Consider the following 16575-nt stretch of genomic DNA (forward strand, 5'->3'; position numbering starts at 1 on the left):
TTTCTCAGAAAATTAATTATTAATCTCAGAATATTTTCGTATTTAAGACAGTTTGCGTCCATTGTGTAAAAAAATGGCGGATCTTTTACGATTAAATAACGTCAATCATAACGTTTCATCGTTAGAGAATGGATTCCATTAATTTTTCAATATCAGCTCTATTTTCTATCATTCATCTTTACTTTCTATTATATCTACATGCATTCTTTAAATTCTATATTTTATTACTTGTATTGAATCAGAAGAAATATTATATGTGTAAGCGAACGTATACTTTTTGATTTACTATCGAACAAGATATCTTCAACGATCATAATTGACGCCATTTTACAAGCAATTAAATAAATTATATACTTCGCAAAAAAAATACATTGCGCGTACACGGACGGATGACGAAACGTCATTCGAAGATCCGTAAGATGCGGAAGTGCGGTATACACAAAGTTGCAGGATCGATGTCGTTATAATGGGCGTGGGAAACGACGCGGATCTGTTTGCACAGCGGCAAACATAACGTTTAATCGCGTACGCCATATCATTATTATATTGTTTTTACTGGGGATCGGAACGGATCGTTGAACATGGAAATGCCACTATGCGGCATATAAGCGATGAAAGAAAAGAAATGATGTGATAATAAGCGGTCTCGCCGCGCTTTGCGTCGCGTGTCGCTTCGAACGTATTATTTCCATGTATTAAATTCTTACATAGTTTAACTGAACTCGCATAACGAACGCAAGTTTGCCTTTCGGAACGAAACGTAATGATATCGCGTTACCGAGCACGTTAGCGATCTACCGGCGATCTATTTCGATCTTTTCAAGAAATATATGCAGGATGCGCGCTATTAAAAGGCATTTAAATTCCTATTGTCTGTTGTTCAAGTCTTTCGAAGCGCACCCTGAACAGAGAGGAATAGGGATTCAAGATAATTCGGTGCAGGCTCCTGTTACGTATGCAATTCCAATGTCCTTCATCGGTGACGTCAAGGAATCGACCCCGAAAGGAGAAGTCGGCTTACGTCACCGGGATGATGTAAGTATCGTATCTCCCTCTCCCCGCCCCACCTCTCTCTTTTCTCTTTTTCCAAGAAATGTAAATAAAAGAAAAATCAATTGATAAAAGTTGCCTCTCAAAAAAGAAGTAAAAACGAAACAGATATTTATCGAGCCACTCATTCAAGATAAAAGTGCGAAAGAGAGAGAAAGACAGAAGAGACTTTCTTAATTATTCTATACAAATTATTCTAAAACTATCCTTAATTTTAATGTGACTGCTCTATTATTTAATTATTTAGCATTAACGTTGTATTAATCATAAAAATTATATAATTGTAAAATTCTAAAATTGTTTAGTAACTGTATTACGTTATATATTTATAAATATGTGCGAAGAATCTGGAATTTGTAATACAACTTTTTCGGAGTACGATATTATAACTCAGCTTGCATTTGCAGGTCATACAATACATAAAAAAAAAATCATTCGGATGCGTCGTATGTGCGCTTAATATTTTTGGAAATTATATATAAATATTATTTGCGACCAATACACATATATACTTATAAGATCTCATTTAAACACTTTTTATCATTTGCATAACAACTATATATCAATGTCAAGTTGCCGATTTTGTGACGGAGAATTTTTGTTAAACGGCAAGAGCGCTAGACCTCTTGCCGGCTACTCAACGGTCGAGTATCGATAAAGAGGCAAGTAAATAAAGGCGCATTTTGTGATCCGGCGAACCTCAGCTGGTCGCGGCAGATAAGACATATAGTCGTCGTGTAGTCGATCACGCTGTCGCGACGCGATAACGAAGCGTCCGCGTGAAACTCGTGGGGTATACTTAAACAGCCGTTACGACGCATCGGAAATCGGGACGAGCCCGGCGATCATCACGGATGAACTATTAATTTCATCAGTTTTTCCTCTTAATTAATAAAATAGGCAAGCACGCGGCTGGCCTTTTGACGGGCTGTAAAACAAGCGCCACTCGATATCTCGAGTGGCACGAGCGAATCGAGCGATTTTCACACCTTCCTTCCTCTCCGCGCGTCGCGCGGAGCGATCACGGCAATTTTTCAATTTACGGTAAAGGTTGCGCTCTCGCGAATAGATCCGGCATCGCGATTATGTCGTTGACATTAAATTATCGGGGACGATATACGATTGTACGAATGCCGCGCACGTGAAGCGTGGCATTTCGCCGTTCGTGTCGCGTAAAAAAAAAAAATTATTCAAAGCGGCCGCACTTTCATCATTCTCCCTGCGCTCGAAAACGGGAAATTGGAATCGACTCGTGAAGTAATTTCGAGAAACGCGGTGTGACTGCGCAATTTTCTCTCTCTCTCTCTCTCTTCCACGAGAAAATTGCAGTCTGTTCCGACCAATTCCGACTTTAGAATTCATTTCCACGCGGTATCAACGGTTGCTCCGGTGGGGGAATTATCGCTATTTTGTGGTCGCGCGCTATCGACCCTCGCGCGAGGCGATCGAAAAATTCGGTCATCACCATTGGTTTCGCTGCCGCGATAACTTTGTTTCTGCGTGCATGGCTGTGTGATTGCAACATCAACGCGGATAGATTAATGCCGCGGACGCGATAAAATGTTCCATGTGTGTGTATTACGCTGATTTCCGCATTTGCATCTCGGCAGCTTAATCAGTCGGGAAACATTACTGGCAGACTGGCAGTCGTAATATTTCCCGACGACTAATATTTCATTTGTTATATATTTTTTATTTACTACACGTTGCGTTAAGTACGCATGAAAAATTATTCTTTTAAATAATTTTTTAATTTTTTTTAATAGTATTTTTCTTGCACGCGCGTACATTTTATATGTACAAGAGAAAGAGAACACACGTACATAATATGGAACATATTTTATAATTATATATACTTATATATGTTATGTACTTTTGATTTGAAAAATTGTTTACCAGATTTGTAAAACTCTTCAGTGATAATGCGTGTGATAAAATTGTACGACCTAAAATCAGTATCGTGGATAAATCCACTCTTCAGATTTACCTATATAATTTAATTTTACTGATTACACACACACACAAACACTTATTATTATTATTATTAATCAAAAGAAATTGTATATAATTTTTTTATATAATATGTACTTTCGAGGTACGCATCGTTTGCGTGCGTCATTAATGATATTAAATAAAAAATAACACGATAATAATTTACATTTGGAATACGGGCGCAAGAAAGCGATACAAATACTGCATTCTGGCGTCATCTGAACGAACGCTCAAAGCTACTTTGCTGCTGCATAAACAACGTGAGATGACGCTGCCTGTGACTTTAGTAACTTTAGATTGTTGAATCGTAATCGTTGCCTTCTCACATGAAGTTAGGTATTCATGCATTATGGCTTCACGTGACAGATTAAATATAAAAAGGAAAGAATAATAATAATAAAATCATATGGTACAAAATTAACAATAATAATGAGGAATCTAGCTAATTATGACAATTTTTTATTACACAACCGAAGCTCTTACCTACTTAATTGTAATTCTGAGATATATTTTTGTTATTTGTAAGATGTGTTGTGTACATATGTATATAATAAAAATCATGAGATGACGCGTGGCCTTGTGTAAGAACGATTAACTGATTTCGGGTTTTCAATTCCTATCCTCATCTCACATATGCTTTAGTTTTACAGTTTGAATGGAAGTTTTTAAATGTTTCGGATAAGAAAGATTAAATTTATCACCGTGTCTCCAATCAATTTTACTTCTCACAATCAGTTATTTGATACAAAACTTCTAAATTCTATTTTCCTTTTTCTAAACTTTCTTCTTTCCTTATATATAAACGCAGAAGCCTTCTCTCAAACTAATCATTCGCATGTCATAGCCATCCCAGAAGAGGTTGAATGGACAATCAAGGGTTGTAACTGGAAGAGTGTGAAGCAAATGGATTGGCTTGAAAATGGTAGAATATAAATTATAATTACATGAAACGAAGTTATTAAACCATAACTCACTAGAAGATAATTTAATTTATTCCGCGAACAGGATATGTAATTTCAAATAACGCATAATATAAAATAACGTTAAAAAGATAACAGTTACAGGTAGTAATTGCTTGGAAAAATAACATTATTCGTCACTACTTATACGCGGAAATCAATGTGAAATAGAGTTATTACTTAAACGGACCTATTTATTGGTATCGGCACTCCCTTTCTTTGGTAGCATACTTTCTAGTTCACCCGACTCGTCCATCTCTTTCACTATGTCCAATCCGCCGATCAGCTCTCCGTTCAGATACAACTGCGGATACGTCGGCCAATTGCTAAACTTTTTAAGTCCTTCCCTAACGGAATTGTCCTGCAATATGTCGAACGACTTGTAATCCGTCTTGTAACCGTCCAGGATGGAAACGATCGTTCTGGAGAAGCCGCACCGTGGATTCGCGGGGTTCCCCTTCATGAATAGCATGCACTGCGCTTGGTTCACCAGTTTCTTCAACCTATCCTCAACAGACTCCTCCGCATCCTTGTTGTTCAGAAAATGCTTGATCTTCTCGGTCAATTCGGGGACATTGGCACCGTCCACCCTGCCCAACACGTTGCCGTCCCGATACAGAAGAACCGTCGGCACGACAGCCACTCCGGATTTCAGAGACACCTCAGGTTCGTCTTCCGCCTCGATCTTGGCGAACTTTAACTCCTTGTACTGCTCCATCTCGCTCATCTCCTCGAGCACGTCGTTCACTTGGGAACATTGCTCCGCCCATGGCGCGTAAAAGTGCACGACGGAAAGTTTCTTGGACCTTGCGCAACACAAAACATACTTATAAAACATACAGAAAGAAAATTATGAAAAAAACAGTAAGCGTACACTCGCGCATCCCTCACGCGAGGAAGAAAATACGCTAACCTCTAATAGAAAAACCGACAAAGAGGAAAGAAATGTTTATAATCTCGTCACACTTGTGCTCGAGAAATATAACGCATTTATTTTACAAAGGATTTAACACCTGCTGATTTTTAAAAATAATTTTAGGAACATTTCTAAAATTAGGATTTCAATTTGATTTTATTCCTAAAATGATAATTTGAAGAATAAAGTAAATTCAGTAAAATGTAAAAAAAAAAGCGAAGACCGTCGTTCTCGTGGGAAGGGCATTCAGGCAGAAGAGGTTATAAGGCTTCCATCGACCCGGTGCCCCGATTACTCACTTGACGAAGTCGTCGAATGCCTGCTCCGTGACCAGGTTGGTGACAGCCATCGCGTCACTCGCTTCCGGTCGGCCGGTTCTCCTCCTCGCGTTCCACCCGGCCGGGAAATGGCCAGAAAATGACACCGCTGACCGCCGTGTCGTCAGAACTCAACGCGTCTACGGTCTACGCGACCATCGGCGCCGTTCTCATGGCCGCGGGTTCGCCTCTCTCGGCGCAATCGCGCCGAACTTGCCGCGAAACGAGCAAACGGATGAACGGGACGTCGAGAGATAGTACTTGTTATATTTTAATAAATATTTGCAATGTTTATGATAGGTGCCTCAGACTTTTTCGTCAAGAGGGCCATATTAAAATTTTTGTAATGACCGGATAAGTTTGATTTTTGAAAATCATATATATATATATGAAGACAAAATATCTTTATTTTAAAATTCTTTTATATTTTAAATATAAAATATAAGGCTCTCTGAATCCGGTCGGGACCTATCAAAGACCCCTAATTTATAATATATTGTTAATATACATATAATTTAATAATATATGCACCATGTATATTTATTATTATTATTATTATACCATATATAATTATTATTATTATCGTCAAAAATAATATATAGTAAAAAATAAAAGCTGGATTCGACGACGAACTTTATAATAAACAGAATAATAAGTTTCTTTTGCCAATTATATAAACAATTCCTAAATAAATTCAAATAAATGCATTACAACACAATTTTACGAAATGACACAATTATTTATTACTTCGTAAATTCTACGAATTTCGTTTATTGACTCCCCTCAGGGTTGCAAGGCGTTTTTTTGTATAGGGACGTTTTTCCCTACTCAATACTACCCTTCTCCTCTCACTTTAACCCTTTGGACCAACGGCTTAACGTCTCTTTCCGAAAGACGGAGCCCAGTTTGCTCCGCACAAGAGCCTATTCTTGCACGGAGGGGCGCAGCTTTCGAAAAAACATTTCATGTTTACATGGCTCTAGTGGACTCGAACCTGGTTCCTCAGATTACGAGTCTGGCGCTCTACCACTAGACCACACTGCCGCCCAAAATAATATATATAATATGTGATATTCATAATATAATATATGCTATTGAGATGAGATACTTACTTAATTGTTAATTGCTCGTGGCCGTCATCCATGAGATTCGCATTCTAAAAAGGTTCATTCTACGAGATCTTAATTAAAGTACTTCGTAATAAGTCACAGTCTGATTAGCTGGACTTGAAATTTTTGAGGCAAAACGTCGAAGTTTTTCTTATTTGCAATTTTGCAATTATAACAACTGCGGTTAAGACGTTTAATAAAGAGCAACGATCGCTGCAGAGGAGATTAATTCTGTTTCGCAACCGCCGTCGAGAAGGCGGATTACAAATAAGAAATCACGCGACTCATTTTTCTTGCCTTTCTCTTCCAAAGAGATACTTAATTATAACTTCAACAATCTAGCTATCGAACGAAATTTTATTCATTTTATATCATTCTTTTTCTATTATATATATTTTTTTTCTTTAAGAAGAAATCGGTCGCAGGAAAGAGTCGGAATTAAAATCACGTACGAGAATTATATTTCAAAAACGCGACTCAGACAGTCAGACGGTCACATTTGGCGTGAAACTAGGCACGGGTCATAATTCACGCAAATATGCGAGAGGGGGGGGCACTCACCTCGCGCGAGACAGGCCTGACGACGCAGGTGCGCTACGAGAAACTGACCAATCGCGCGCGAATGGCCACCGGCGAGGGTGGCGGCCGCGAGTCGGGGGGGGAGAACAGGAGCATGAACGACGAAAGACGAGCGAGAAGAGGGGGGAGGGGCAGACCTGTCAGACGGTCGGTCGCGCGGCCGCAAAAAGCTCATGCAGACGCCGCCGGACGGCGAACGTGCGCGTGTGACGGTCAATTTTTTTTTCTCCCTCGCACGCGCGCGCGCGCGCGGGGCAGCCCGCGATGTCCAAGAAGCTGTCGCGACACGATGCCCTCGACGACATCTCCACCTGGAACACGGAGGGAGTGCTGTGCTTGCTGCGCAAGGTGAGTGAAGTTCGTCCGCGTCGCGGACGACGAAGGGAAGTCGATCGCGGAGCGCGAGTGGTGGGTGCAACTTCACGGCGGACACCGACTGTCAAAAGGCGCGACGCGACCGGAGCAACGTCAGGGAGCACGGGGAGGAGAGAAAGAGAGTGTGAGACGTGCGAGGCGCACGTGCGCGTTAAAAGGCAGTAAATACGCGTGTATTTATAGCGCGCGACTCGTAGGAAGGAGAGGATTGTGCGCCGCGGAAGAGGCGCGGGTGGCCTCGCCAGGATTCCCGAGCGATTTTCCGGCGATCGTCGAGTTGAGGTTACCGACCCTCGCTCGCGGCTCCTCCGCACTCCTCTATACGCTCGCGACTTTTTACCTAGCTGTCTCCAGAATAGTCCAGAATAGTCCATGCAGAAACGTATCTCACGTGTTGAAGGTACCGAAGGATCGAGAATCTAACAAACCGAATCCTGACGCAAAGATAAAAACTATGATGAATGTATTCAGTTGACGAGGTGCGAAGAGAAGGATTCTGTAATTTCATTAGTAAAAGTACTTATACTTTTGATACAATTAAACTACTATTTAGTTAGTATTTTACTATAAATTTACTATACTAAAAGTATACTTTTACCAATGAGAAAGTAACTAGTATACTTTAGGTATTTATTTAATTAGTAAAAGTATTTATTAGATGCAAAGCGGAAGACTGTAATTTTATTGTAAAAATAGATATTTATTTAATACATTCAATACATTTTATTATAAAGTAACGCAGCTAGCTGTAACACGGTCACATAAACGTCGTTTATCTCACCCGAACTTCACACGTGTCTAAAAGACGTCTCGGAGGTATCTCAGGAATGTCTTTCGAACGCGCGTATCACCTGGATAAGCTTTTAGGAAAACAGGATTCTTACGTTTATCGGTTTAACAAATTTCATTATTACAGATTGCCGCAGAGAAGTAGCCCTGTTTCTTTAGAAAGACGGAACTTTCTGAGTCACGTGTAACGAGAGCGTTTCGCCCGAAGCATCGATTATCGCGGCGCGTTAGGGACAGCTCGTCTCCTGGAGAACTCGGCCGGCGAAAGGAAAGGGACACGGCACTTTGCATTTCTTCGCGCGCGATCGGAATCGCGCGTAACTTTCACGCATTCCTCATCGCGGCAACGCCGTCTGAATGCCGGTTTAAGGAAACCGATCGTCGTTTCCTCGCCGCAACTTCGTTTCCCTTCAATCTCACGAAAAGAACGTTACACGGCCCAGATTTCTTCCTCACGGTCAACGTTCCATACGACTGAAAAATAAATTAATATGTGTATAAATCTTGAAAAAAAGAAAGAGAGAGAGAGAATGACTTTGAGAAAGAAATCTTGAATTTTTCCGTGATTCAGATTATTTGAAATAAGCATAAAATCACACAGTGAGGGCACAATTGAACACATAAGCAAGGAAGTACATATTATCTTATCTATTCTAGTACCATCATCGAGATGAAAATGTTAGAATTCGGTAAATAACTCACACTCAACGATGTGTATGACGCTACTTTTCCTCGACACATCATCATTATTGGATCATTTCCTCTTTTCGTCTTTTTTTCCTTTTTTTCTTTTTTATCAATTAATATTATTAATACATTAATGAATACATTCTTTCTCCATGTATGAGAGATTATCAATTTCTATATATACATATATGTGCGTAGTCTTTATCAGTATCCTGTCAACGATTTCCTGCCAACAATTTCCTCATTTTACAGAACGGGTTGGAGGAATGTTGCAAGGCAGTGGCGAAACGGCAGATCGACGGCGATGAGTTGCTGGTGAGTGAATTATTGTATTGCTACGAGGAGGACAGCCTATATATGCCTCGTCGGTGTTCCTGTCGGTGATCCCCAAGTCGCTCGAATGTACAGCTTGCCTTAAAAAAATGCAGCGTCCTGATAAAAACCTCAAACTTAGCGTTTTCCGCGTTACTTTTGATTTAATCAGCAAATTGAGAAATATTATTTCCAGCAGATATTGACAAACAAAATTATATCAATAGCATATAAAAAATCTTGATGTTGGACACATCATTTTTATATGTTAATCAGATTGATTATATTTTTTAAAAACAAAGATTCACATTAATCTTGATTTATAAGAGAAAATTTCCGGAATTAGCTACGCGTGCTTATCGCGCCACTTATCTTTTTACGTTTACTTTACGAAATTTATTTACGTGAACGCCCACGACGATTCTCTCCGCGAGAAATTAATTTTCGTCGATTTAACCCGTCTGAAAAATGTTTTCTCGCCGGCTTAATAAATCTCCGAAATCCGCCGACTCGATGGTAATTAGAGAGACTCGCGTGCCACGCGAGCGATGATTATATGTGTGTACCCACTTCCACTGATAATGCGACGTGTTTTTTTTTTCTGGTTGCAACAGCAATATTTCGAGACGGCCGGTGACGGCGCGCGCGCTCTTAACGGGGCCTTAATTAATCGTAATTATTCCAGCACTTGACGGATGGGAAGCTGGCTCTCTGGAGGAGTGACCTCACGCGTCCACTGACAGGGTGAGAGAACGAACCAAATCCAGCTTTATTTCTGCCCAAGTCGTGCTATTGCCTCCGCTCTTTTTCTCTTCTTCGCGGAATCGTGTCTCGCGATCTTCTCTCATAACGCGTTCTCTCTTAACGGTATCCGACTTATTTAGTATGCTGAACAGTCCATCGCATTCACGTACCGTTTGTAAGTGTTTACGTACTTAAGAGATACAGGCATAAAGCACACAATTCGACTAGAAATTCCTGAAATAGAAAATGCCATGTAATATATGATTAATACGTGATTTAATTATTGTCTCATTTTATTTTTGTTTATTTTTATATTTTTGGATTTTTTTATTTTTATATTTTTTCTTTTTCTTTTTCAAGTATCTAAGGAGCTATCTTTATCCCTTGAAATAAGTTTCTGGTAGCAAGGAATTGCTGACTTATACGACGCGGTCGTGCAGCAAGAATGCGCTATGTGGCTAACTCTTTATAAAGACGCCGTCGCAAGCTATTCGCGAAGATATGTTTCGCGCGACTGGATAATTATTTGATGACTGCAAGTCGTGCATAAATGCATAATTCTATCGCGTGGGTCGTGTCCGATCGTTTCACTCCACATTCGCGTCGATTTAACGTTTGCACTACCACGTTACTTATTAAACTCAACATAATTCCCTATTCTTCTCGCGTTGAAGATTAACATTTTACTGTTAGGCAAATGTCGCATTTTGTTAAATTAAAAAATTATTAATATCGATTAAATTTATTGCAGAAAATTATGGGCATTTGTGCAAGAACTGAATAAGTCCCCAGAAAAATATCTGCCGGCCAGGATTGTAGAAGTGCAACAAAATGATGATCACTTGAGCGATGGTGGTTCTTGGGGAACCGATTTCGAGGATGAAACGGCCGAGGAAAATAACTCCACTGAAGATATGCAGGAAATCATAAAACCAAGTCTGATTAAGAACAAGCAAGCGTCTTTACAGAATAATAGAATATCGATTAGCAGAACGCCGACGCGACCACCGTCGAAGAAAATAATAAAACCGGAGGAGGAAGAGACTTATGCTAATTGTCAATCTGCTCAGAACGAAGAGGAGAATATGTACGCGAATTTTCAAGAGACTAAGCCACCACCGACAAGAAACATCTCGAGGCTACACAGTGAATTGGAAAAGATGACTCTAGCCGAAAAACTGAAGTTGGAGTTGGAGGAGTTGAAGCGGAGGAATGATCCGACAAAGAAACCTGAGATCAGGCCAAAACCAGAAACTCTGCCGTTGAAAAGAATCCCGATGACGGCTTCCGATAAGAAATCTCCGCAGAAATCTTTTCTGCACAACGCGCCAAAGACGCACGAGCGCGTTTCTAATGAACAAAGCAAAACCCAAAGTTAGTTCTTTTTCACATCATGTTTGTGTGTTGATTCTTTCGATACGGATCTCGATTTTTTTATGAATAATGATATTAATGATATGATATTAATAAATATTGCATTGCTTGGCTTTCCAGGAAGGATGGGCGTGCCGCCGCCGCCGGAACCTAAGAGAAACAAGGACTACACATCTATGGAGGTCAAGAAAGAAGCCGACAAAGAGTTATCGAAACCACCGGTTATCTTAAGAAATTTTGATCTCGTAGCGAATTTGCCGGCGCAAACGGAGGAGAGTGAGGACGAGTACGAGCCGCTCGACGATAACATTATCGAGCACGCGCAGCAGCAAAACGAGATCTCGCGAGTTGATAGCAAGCAATCGTTACACAGCGGTCGCCAAGGATCAGTCGAGAGTGTTTACAAGCCACCCAGCGCTGCGAGTCACGAGGAAGAGGAGGATTACGAAATTTACGAATCTATTACGGAAGCGGTAAGTCTTCAACGGTCACTTCGGAATTGTGATTACAAGACTTGATGAATTATTTACTGTTATGTTGCATTAGCCGGAGGATAATGATTACCTGAGCCCTATTCAAAGGCATGCAAATGATGCACAAGAACCACCTCCTTTACCCGCCAAACCATCGCCGCCCCCACCGCCTTCGACTCTTCCCAGTAGAACTAGCTCGAAACACAAAGGTAAGCCTATTTCTCTGCATTACAAAGAAACTGTGACTAGACAAACAATTAAAAATATTATATATAGTTACATATAAAATATTATAGGGATAAAATTCCATAAATAACTTCTTTAATCATATTTTGACATTAGCAATGATAATGTTTAATGGAGAGTTATAAGTAATAATTAATTTTTTTTTAATAGTTTGATTAATTTTTTCTTTCTTAAAAATATAATCTTAAAAACTTGAGGAAATCTTAAAGATTGGAAAATTTTGTTTGTTATTACTCGATACAATGTTTAACTCATTGAAAGAGCGATTAAATGCAAACCATTTTTGTTAGTGAGACGTTAGGCGAAATAATGAAACATGCGTTCTAGCGAATAAAAAAAAATGCAGGGTACCGTAGACTCGAGACGAATGCAAGACAGTAGTCGTAAGAACTTCTGAGCATATGTTCGACAAATGTTGCTTATCGTTGGTTCCCATGCAACCTGATGCGCATTGCCATCGCGATATTGCAGACAGTCGCGTATCGGCCACCGTCATCAAGACCGGATTTGCACAAACCGTTCTCTCTTTGTGATAGCTGTACAACGCAACAGAATAGTGTTTTGCTTCTGTCGCAGTATGTCAACGACGTTGTCGCAATTATTCATAATCTGCGGCATTTTTTGTATGCGGAAGTTGAGACCTTCGACCTTCAATATGAATAAAAGATCTCAAGCGTTAGGCAGGATCGGTGAGATAAATCACCGTAGGTTTTTGACTCGAGTGTGAGACGTCAACAGTGCGAAACGTCGAGTCGATTTTGTCAGTAAAGTCCCGTGGCGGAGAGATTGCAGTCCGTTCTCGATTGATAACAAAATATATATACATGGAACTCCCCGGGGAAGAAAGGAAACGATAAGTCGCAAGGACGGACAAGATAGAATATACTACAGCGAATTCTATTTCTAATCGCGATTCGTACGACGTGTCTGCCAAGAACTGCGATAAGCGTGTGGAAGGATTCGATAAGAGACCGAGAGAGCGAAACACTGGGTGATGGAATGTGTTCCTGTTTTTATCTACGGCTGAGCAAACATCTCCTAGGAGGTCTGGGCACGCGCCTGGCCGATGAGGTCGCCGATATGATAGTGCGGATCAAGAGAGGCCTGTCTACGTGTTGTTATTCGCAACCGCCTGAGCCACCAGGTACACAGAACGATTAAACAACGCATTGTTCGATGACTTATCTGCATTTGCATCGATACGGTGTCATGCGATCGTGCTACAATGCGAGAATGTTGCGCTAATGGAACATCTGTTCTCTCTTCGTTCGCCGAAGGTCGTCGAACTCCGAACGGCGGACGAAAATATATTTCAAAAATTAATTATTCGCTTCCCACATACACTGTAAAAAATTTAATGTCCCAGAAAGTCCACTCTAATTTTGTGTTAAAATAACTCATGCATTGTGTTATTTTTTACATTTAGAAATGTTATATCGACTAAAATAACATTTCTAATATAACATTTCTAAATGTAAAAAATAACACAAATGCATGAGTTATTTTAACACAAATTTAGAGTGGACTTTCTGGGACATTAAATTCTTTACTGTGTACGTTAATTTTCGATAAAACGTATAATATTATTTGGCATAATTATATTGATATATCTTTACAACGTAATTTGTAATTAACTATTTGCAATATAATTTATGTTTGTATAAAGATAAGAGTATCCAAATATTACCGCGATATCTCTCGGCAGGTAAACTGACGTTATTAAAATTTATACTTGGGCAAAAACGCTTCCGAAATAACGTAGGAAAATCTTACATTATTTTTTTATTCAGGTATATATTCTGTCCAGTTTGTTAAATCTGAAAAGTTTTTCGATATAATAAGAGTAATACGTGATCTTCCTTCTATGTTTATTTCTACAGTCGGAATTCATTTTTGATAATTATCGTTTATGTGACTTCTGCGTTTTACAAAGATAAACTTGCAGATGAATAGTTGGCTGCCTTAGGAGAGAGCACGAGATACTGAAAATTCCATTCTTCTTTTTGAAAAGAAGACCACCTTTATCAGATTTTCTTTGTTTCTCGCGACCACCGTAGGATCGTCGGCCTTCCCGATCTGATTTACGGAAGTTATTCTTGAACGCGCTTCGGATGTGTCTACGTCCCATGCCGAGAGACCAACGGATTGACCACCACTTTTCTTTTTTCGCGATGCTTTAAAAGGCTCGTGCTGGAGTTAAATGTCAGTTTCGCTGAGATTCTTGCGACGATCGTATCGTGCATCGAACGTGTTCCTCAAACCGGTGCGTCTTTAAAAAATGCGTCTCCGGACGATAGAAAAATTAACGACAATACACTTTTGATAGTTGTCTAAACGTATTCGCGATTCGCCAAAGTATACGTGACGAAATTCGCGACACGATGGCAACTATAATTAGCGATACAAAGCGGAATATATCGCTCAATACGGCGGTACGCCGGCAAACGAGTCTTTCGGAGTGTTTGACACAGGAGACTCTTACGCAAGCTCGACTTAACTTAGCAAGTTAGTAATGTTCGATCGATTTGTATTTTAGTGAGATTTAAATGTTTGTGCAACGATGTCTATTTTATAGTAAAATATTGTTCTCGTTTTTATAAATTAAAATCCTTATCAAATTATGTAATCATCAAATTACTCTTTCCACAAGTTTATAATATTATATATATATATATATATATATATATATATATATATATATATATATATATATATATACATTTTATCTGGTTTATTTGGAGCTGTGTATTTATTGTATAAATATAAAAACGTATTACGCATTAGTACATGTATTGTGTAAATATGTGGTAATTATTGTATCAATTTACATCCGCTTGGTCTTTTTACATGTTTGCAGAGCGATCACCGGATAAGAAATCAGCCACATTACCTCATGCTGGCAGCAATACTTCACTGTCAACCGAGAGAGCCACGCGGCCGTTGCCACCGCCACCCGAGAGGCAATCTTACGTGGACAAGCCCTGGTATCATAATATCACGAGAGAACAAGCAATTATTCTTATCAAAGAACGTATGTGTTAATCTTTTAGATCTTTTTAAATAGAAACTTTTAAAAGAGAAACGCGGCTAAATTTTCCTAAAAAATTATCAAAATTAAGATCGCGAATTAAAATCTATTTAGAATATCTATTTAGAATAATATGTGAACGTCATAAAAATATAATTTGAAGATATTTTATCTTCTGTATTTTTTTATTGTAAGATATTTTTTTACTTAACATGTAAGAGCCGTGTAAAATTTATAATTCGATGCAATATAACTATTGAATTGTATGTTTTCAGAAGGTTCTTACAGTAATCCGCAAGACGGATATTTTCTTATGAGACCGTCGACGACAAATCCCAGCAATCCTTTAATTTTGGTTCTTTGGTTCAAGGACAGGGTTTTCAATGTTCCGGTCAGGAAGAGAAATGACAATAGGTATATATGCCTTATTTATTAATTTTATTGTTTTATTAAGATGCCTTTTGCCGTACACTCAGCATTGCAATCTAAATTTAAATATTATGAAAAAAATTATTGTGTTAATATTGTATTAATCTGATAAATGATTGGGCAAAATTTTAGGGCCAACATTTTATATATGATAGAAAAATTTTAATACTCCACTTTATTTTATTGTTAGCAAAGAGGAGACATGAAAAATTCAGCGTGTAACTCGCATGCAATACGCGCGAAGATAATTTTTTGTTAATTTATTACTTATTTTATACAAATAAAATTTAGTTTACAAGAATATTTCTTAAAATTGTTTAGGTACGCGTTGGGCTCCCCGAAAGTGAAGGAGCTGTCTTTCTCGACGGTGGAAGAAATCGTGACATATCATATGAAGGAGGAACTGGAACTCCACAGCAACGGCGTACCGGTCGGAAGTACGAGATTGACTGATACTCCACCAAAGTGATTTTTTAGTTCGCTACATTCGAGCCTATTTTATGCGGGAAGGAAGAATCTTTGTTTTGATAATCTCGCTGTATATAAGGGCATATAAACACTGCCGAGCAAACATTTTTTGCTCTAGACATTGTGAGAGTATGAAGAACACAATTAGGCTGACGAACAAGGATTTAAGCGGTGCCTTTATATATTGAGAATAGATGCGTGAATTAATCAATTGCGTAATCGTGTCGCACACGAGACATTATTATTTTACTACTATTCCAATGGCAAGTTATGATTCGATTTGTTCGTCTAAGATTTATCTCGACAATTATGCGTGCCTTCGATAAAGTGACGTAAGCGAGCTCGATTTATGAAGCAACGGATCTCTATTGCAGTAAAGATACATATATTTTTAATATATATATATATATATATATATATATCTCAGTTTCTTATGAATTGGATATATTTATGTGCTTAAGAGAATAGATATTTTGTAGGATTAATTTTTTTAGTTCTTCATCGAGCGGGGAAATAATATTGTATCGTTACTTTTTTATCAGTATTGTTATATTTTTATCCGTGCACATCGGTCACACGTTTGATCTGTGCCGACTGATGATTGATCACACATGTGCGTACATGCTATATCTTAGCTTTCGAGGGACCGATGCGATGATGTGTACGAAGACTTTATTAAATCTTTCTTAGAAACTGTGCAGAGGCTTCTTTATGCGTACGGGAGACGA

At 38.9% G+C, this 16575-nt stretch overlaps 2 protein-coding genes across 7 annotated transcripts; one reads left to right on the top strand and one right to left on the bottom strand.

Annotated features, from left to right (window-relative positions):
- Positions 1-822: 822 nt before the first annotated feature.
- On the top strand, positions 823-16540 carry LOC139825419 (uncharacterized). Of its 5 annotated transcripts, none has more exons than XM_071798142.1 (10): positions 6916-7270; positions 8214-8227; positions 9026-9088; positions 9771-9829; positions 10581-11203; positions 11324-11676; positions 11750-11885; positions 14780-14953; positions 15226-15364; positions 15701-16540. In XM_071798142.1, the coding sequence occupies exons 1-10, from the start codon at positions 7096-7098 to the stop codon at positions 15846-15848; spliced, it is 1884 nt and encodes a 627-aa protein (XP_071654243.1). In that variant the 5' UTR covers positions 6916-7095; the 3' UTR covers positions 15849-16540. The 5 variants fall into 5 exon arrangements, with proteins under 5 accessions (XP_071654242.1, XP_071654243.1, XP_071654244.1 ...); XM_071769283.1 differs by lacking the exon at positions 6916-7270 and adding an exon at positions 7311-7697; XM_071769282.1 differs by lacking the exon at positions 6916-7270 and adding an exon at positions 7744-7813.
- Grx3 (Glutaredoxin 3) lies at positions 3482-5419 on the bottom strand. Of its 2 annotated transcripts, XM_071769357.1 has the most exons (3): positions 5217-5419; positions 4192-4807; positions 3482-3926 (listed from the first exon to the last, which is right to left on the bottom strand). In XM_071769357.1, the coding sequence occupies exons 1-2, from the start codon at positions 5264-5266 to the stop codon at positions 4192-4194; spliced, it is 666 nt and encodes a 221-aa protein (XP_071625458.1). In that variant the 5' UTR covers positions 5267-5419; the 3' UTR covers positions 3482-3926. The 2 variants fall into 2 exon arrangements, with proteins under 2 accessions (XP_071625458.1, XP_071625457.1); XM_071769356.1 differs by having other exon boundaries at positions 3482-4807; positions 5217-5416.
- Positions 16541-16575: the final 35 nt, after the last annotated feature.

The sequence above is a fragment of the Temnothorax longispinosus genome, chromosome 2 (genome assembly GCF_030848805.1).
Source record: "Temnothorax longispinosus isolate EJ_2023e chromosome 2, Tlon_JGU_v1, whole genome shotgun sequence".
NCBI lineage: Eukaryota > Metazoa > Arthropoda > Insecta > Hymenoptera > Formicidae > Temnothorax > Temnothorax longispinosus.

Bases quoted from the DNA above. Each gene is read 5' to 3' on its own strand.
- Grx3 (XM_071769357.1), bottom strand. From the start codon at position 5,266: ATGGCTGTCACCAACCTGGTCACGGAGCAGGCATTCGACGACTTCGTC. The intron at 4,808-5,216 runs GTGAGTAATCGG...GTGTTGCGCAAG, and splicing joins GCATTCGACGACTTCGTCAA to GTCCAAGAAACTTTCCGTCG.
- LOC139825419 (XM_071798141.1), top strand. From the start codon at position 838: ATGCGCGCTATTAAAAGGCATTTAAATTCCTATTGTCTGTTGTTCAAG. The intron at 1,036-9,025 runs GTAAGTATCGTA...CTCATTTTACAG, and splicing joins GCTTACGTCACCGGGATGAT to AACGGGTTGGAGGAATGTTG. The intron at 14,954-15,225 runs GTATGTGTTAAT...GTATGTTTTCAG, and splicing joins AATTATTCTTATCAAAGAAC to AAGGTTCTTACAGTAATCCG.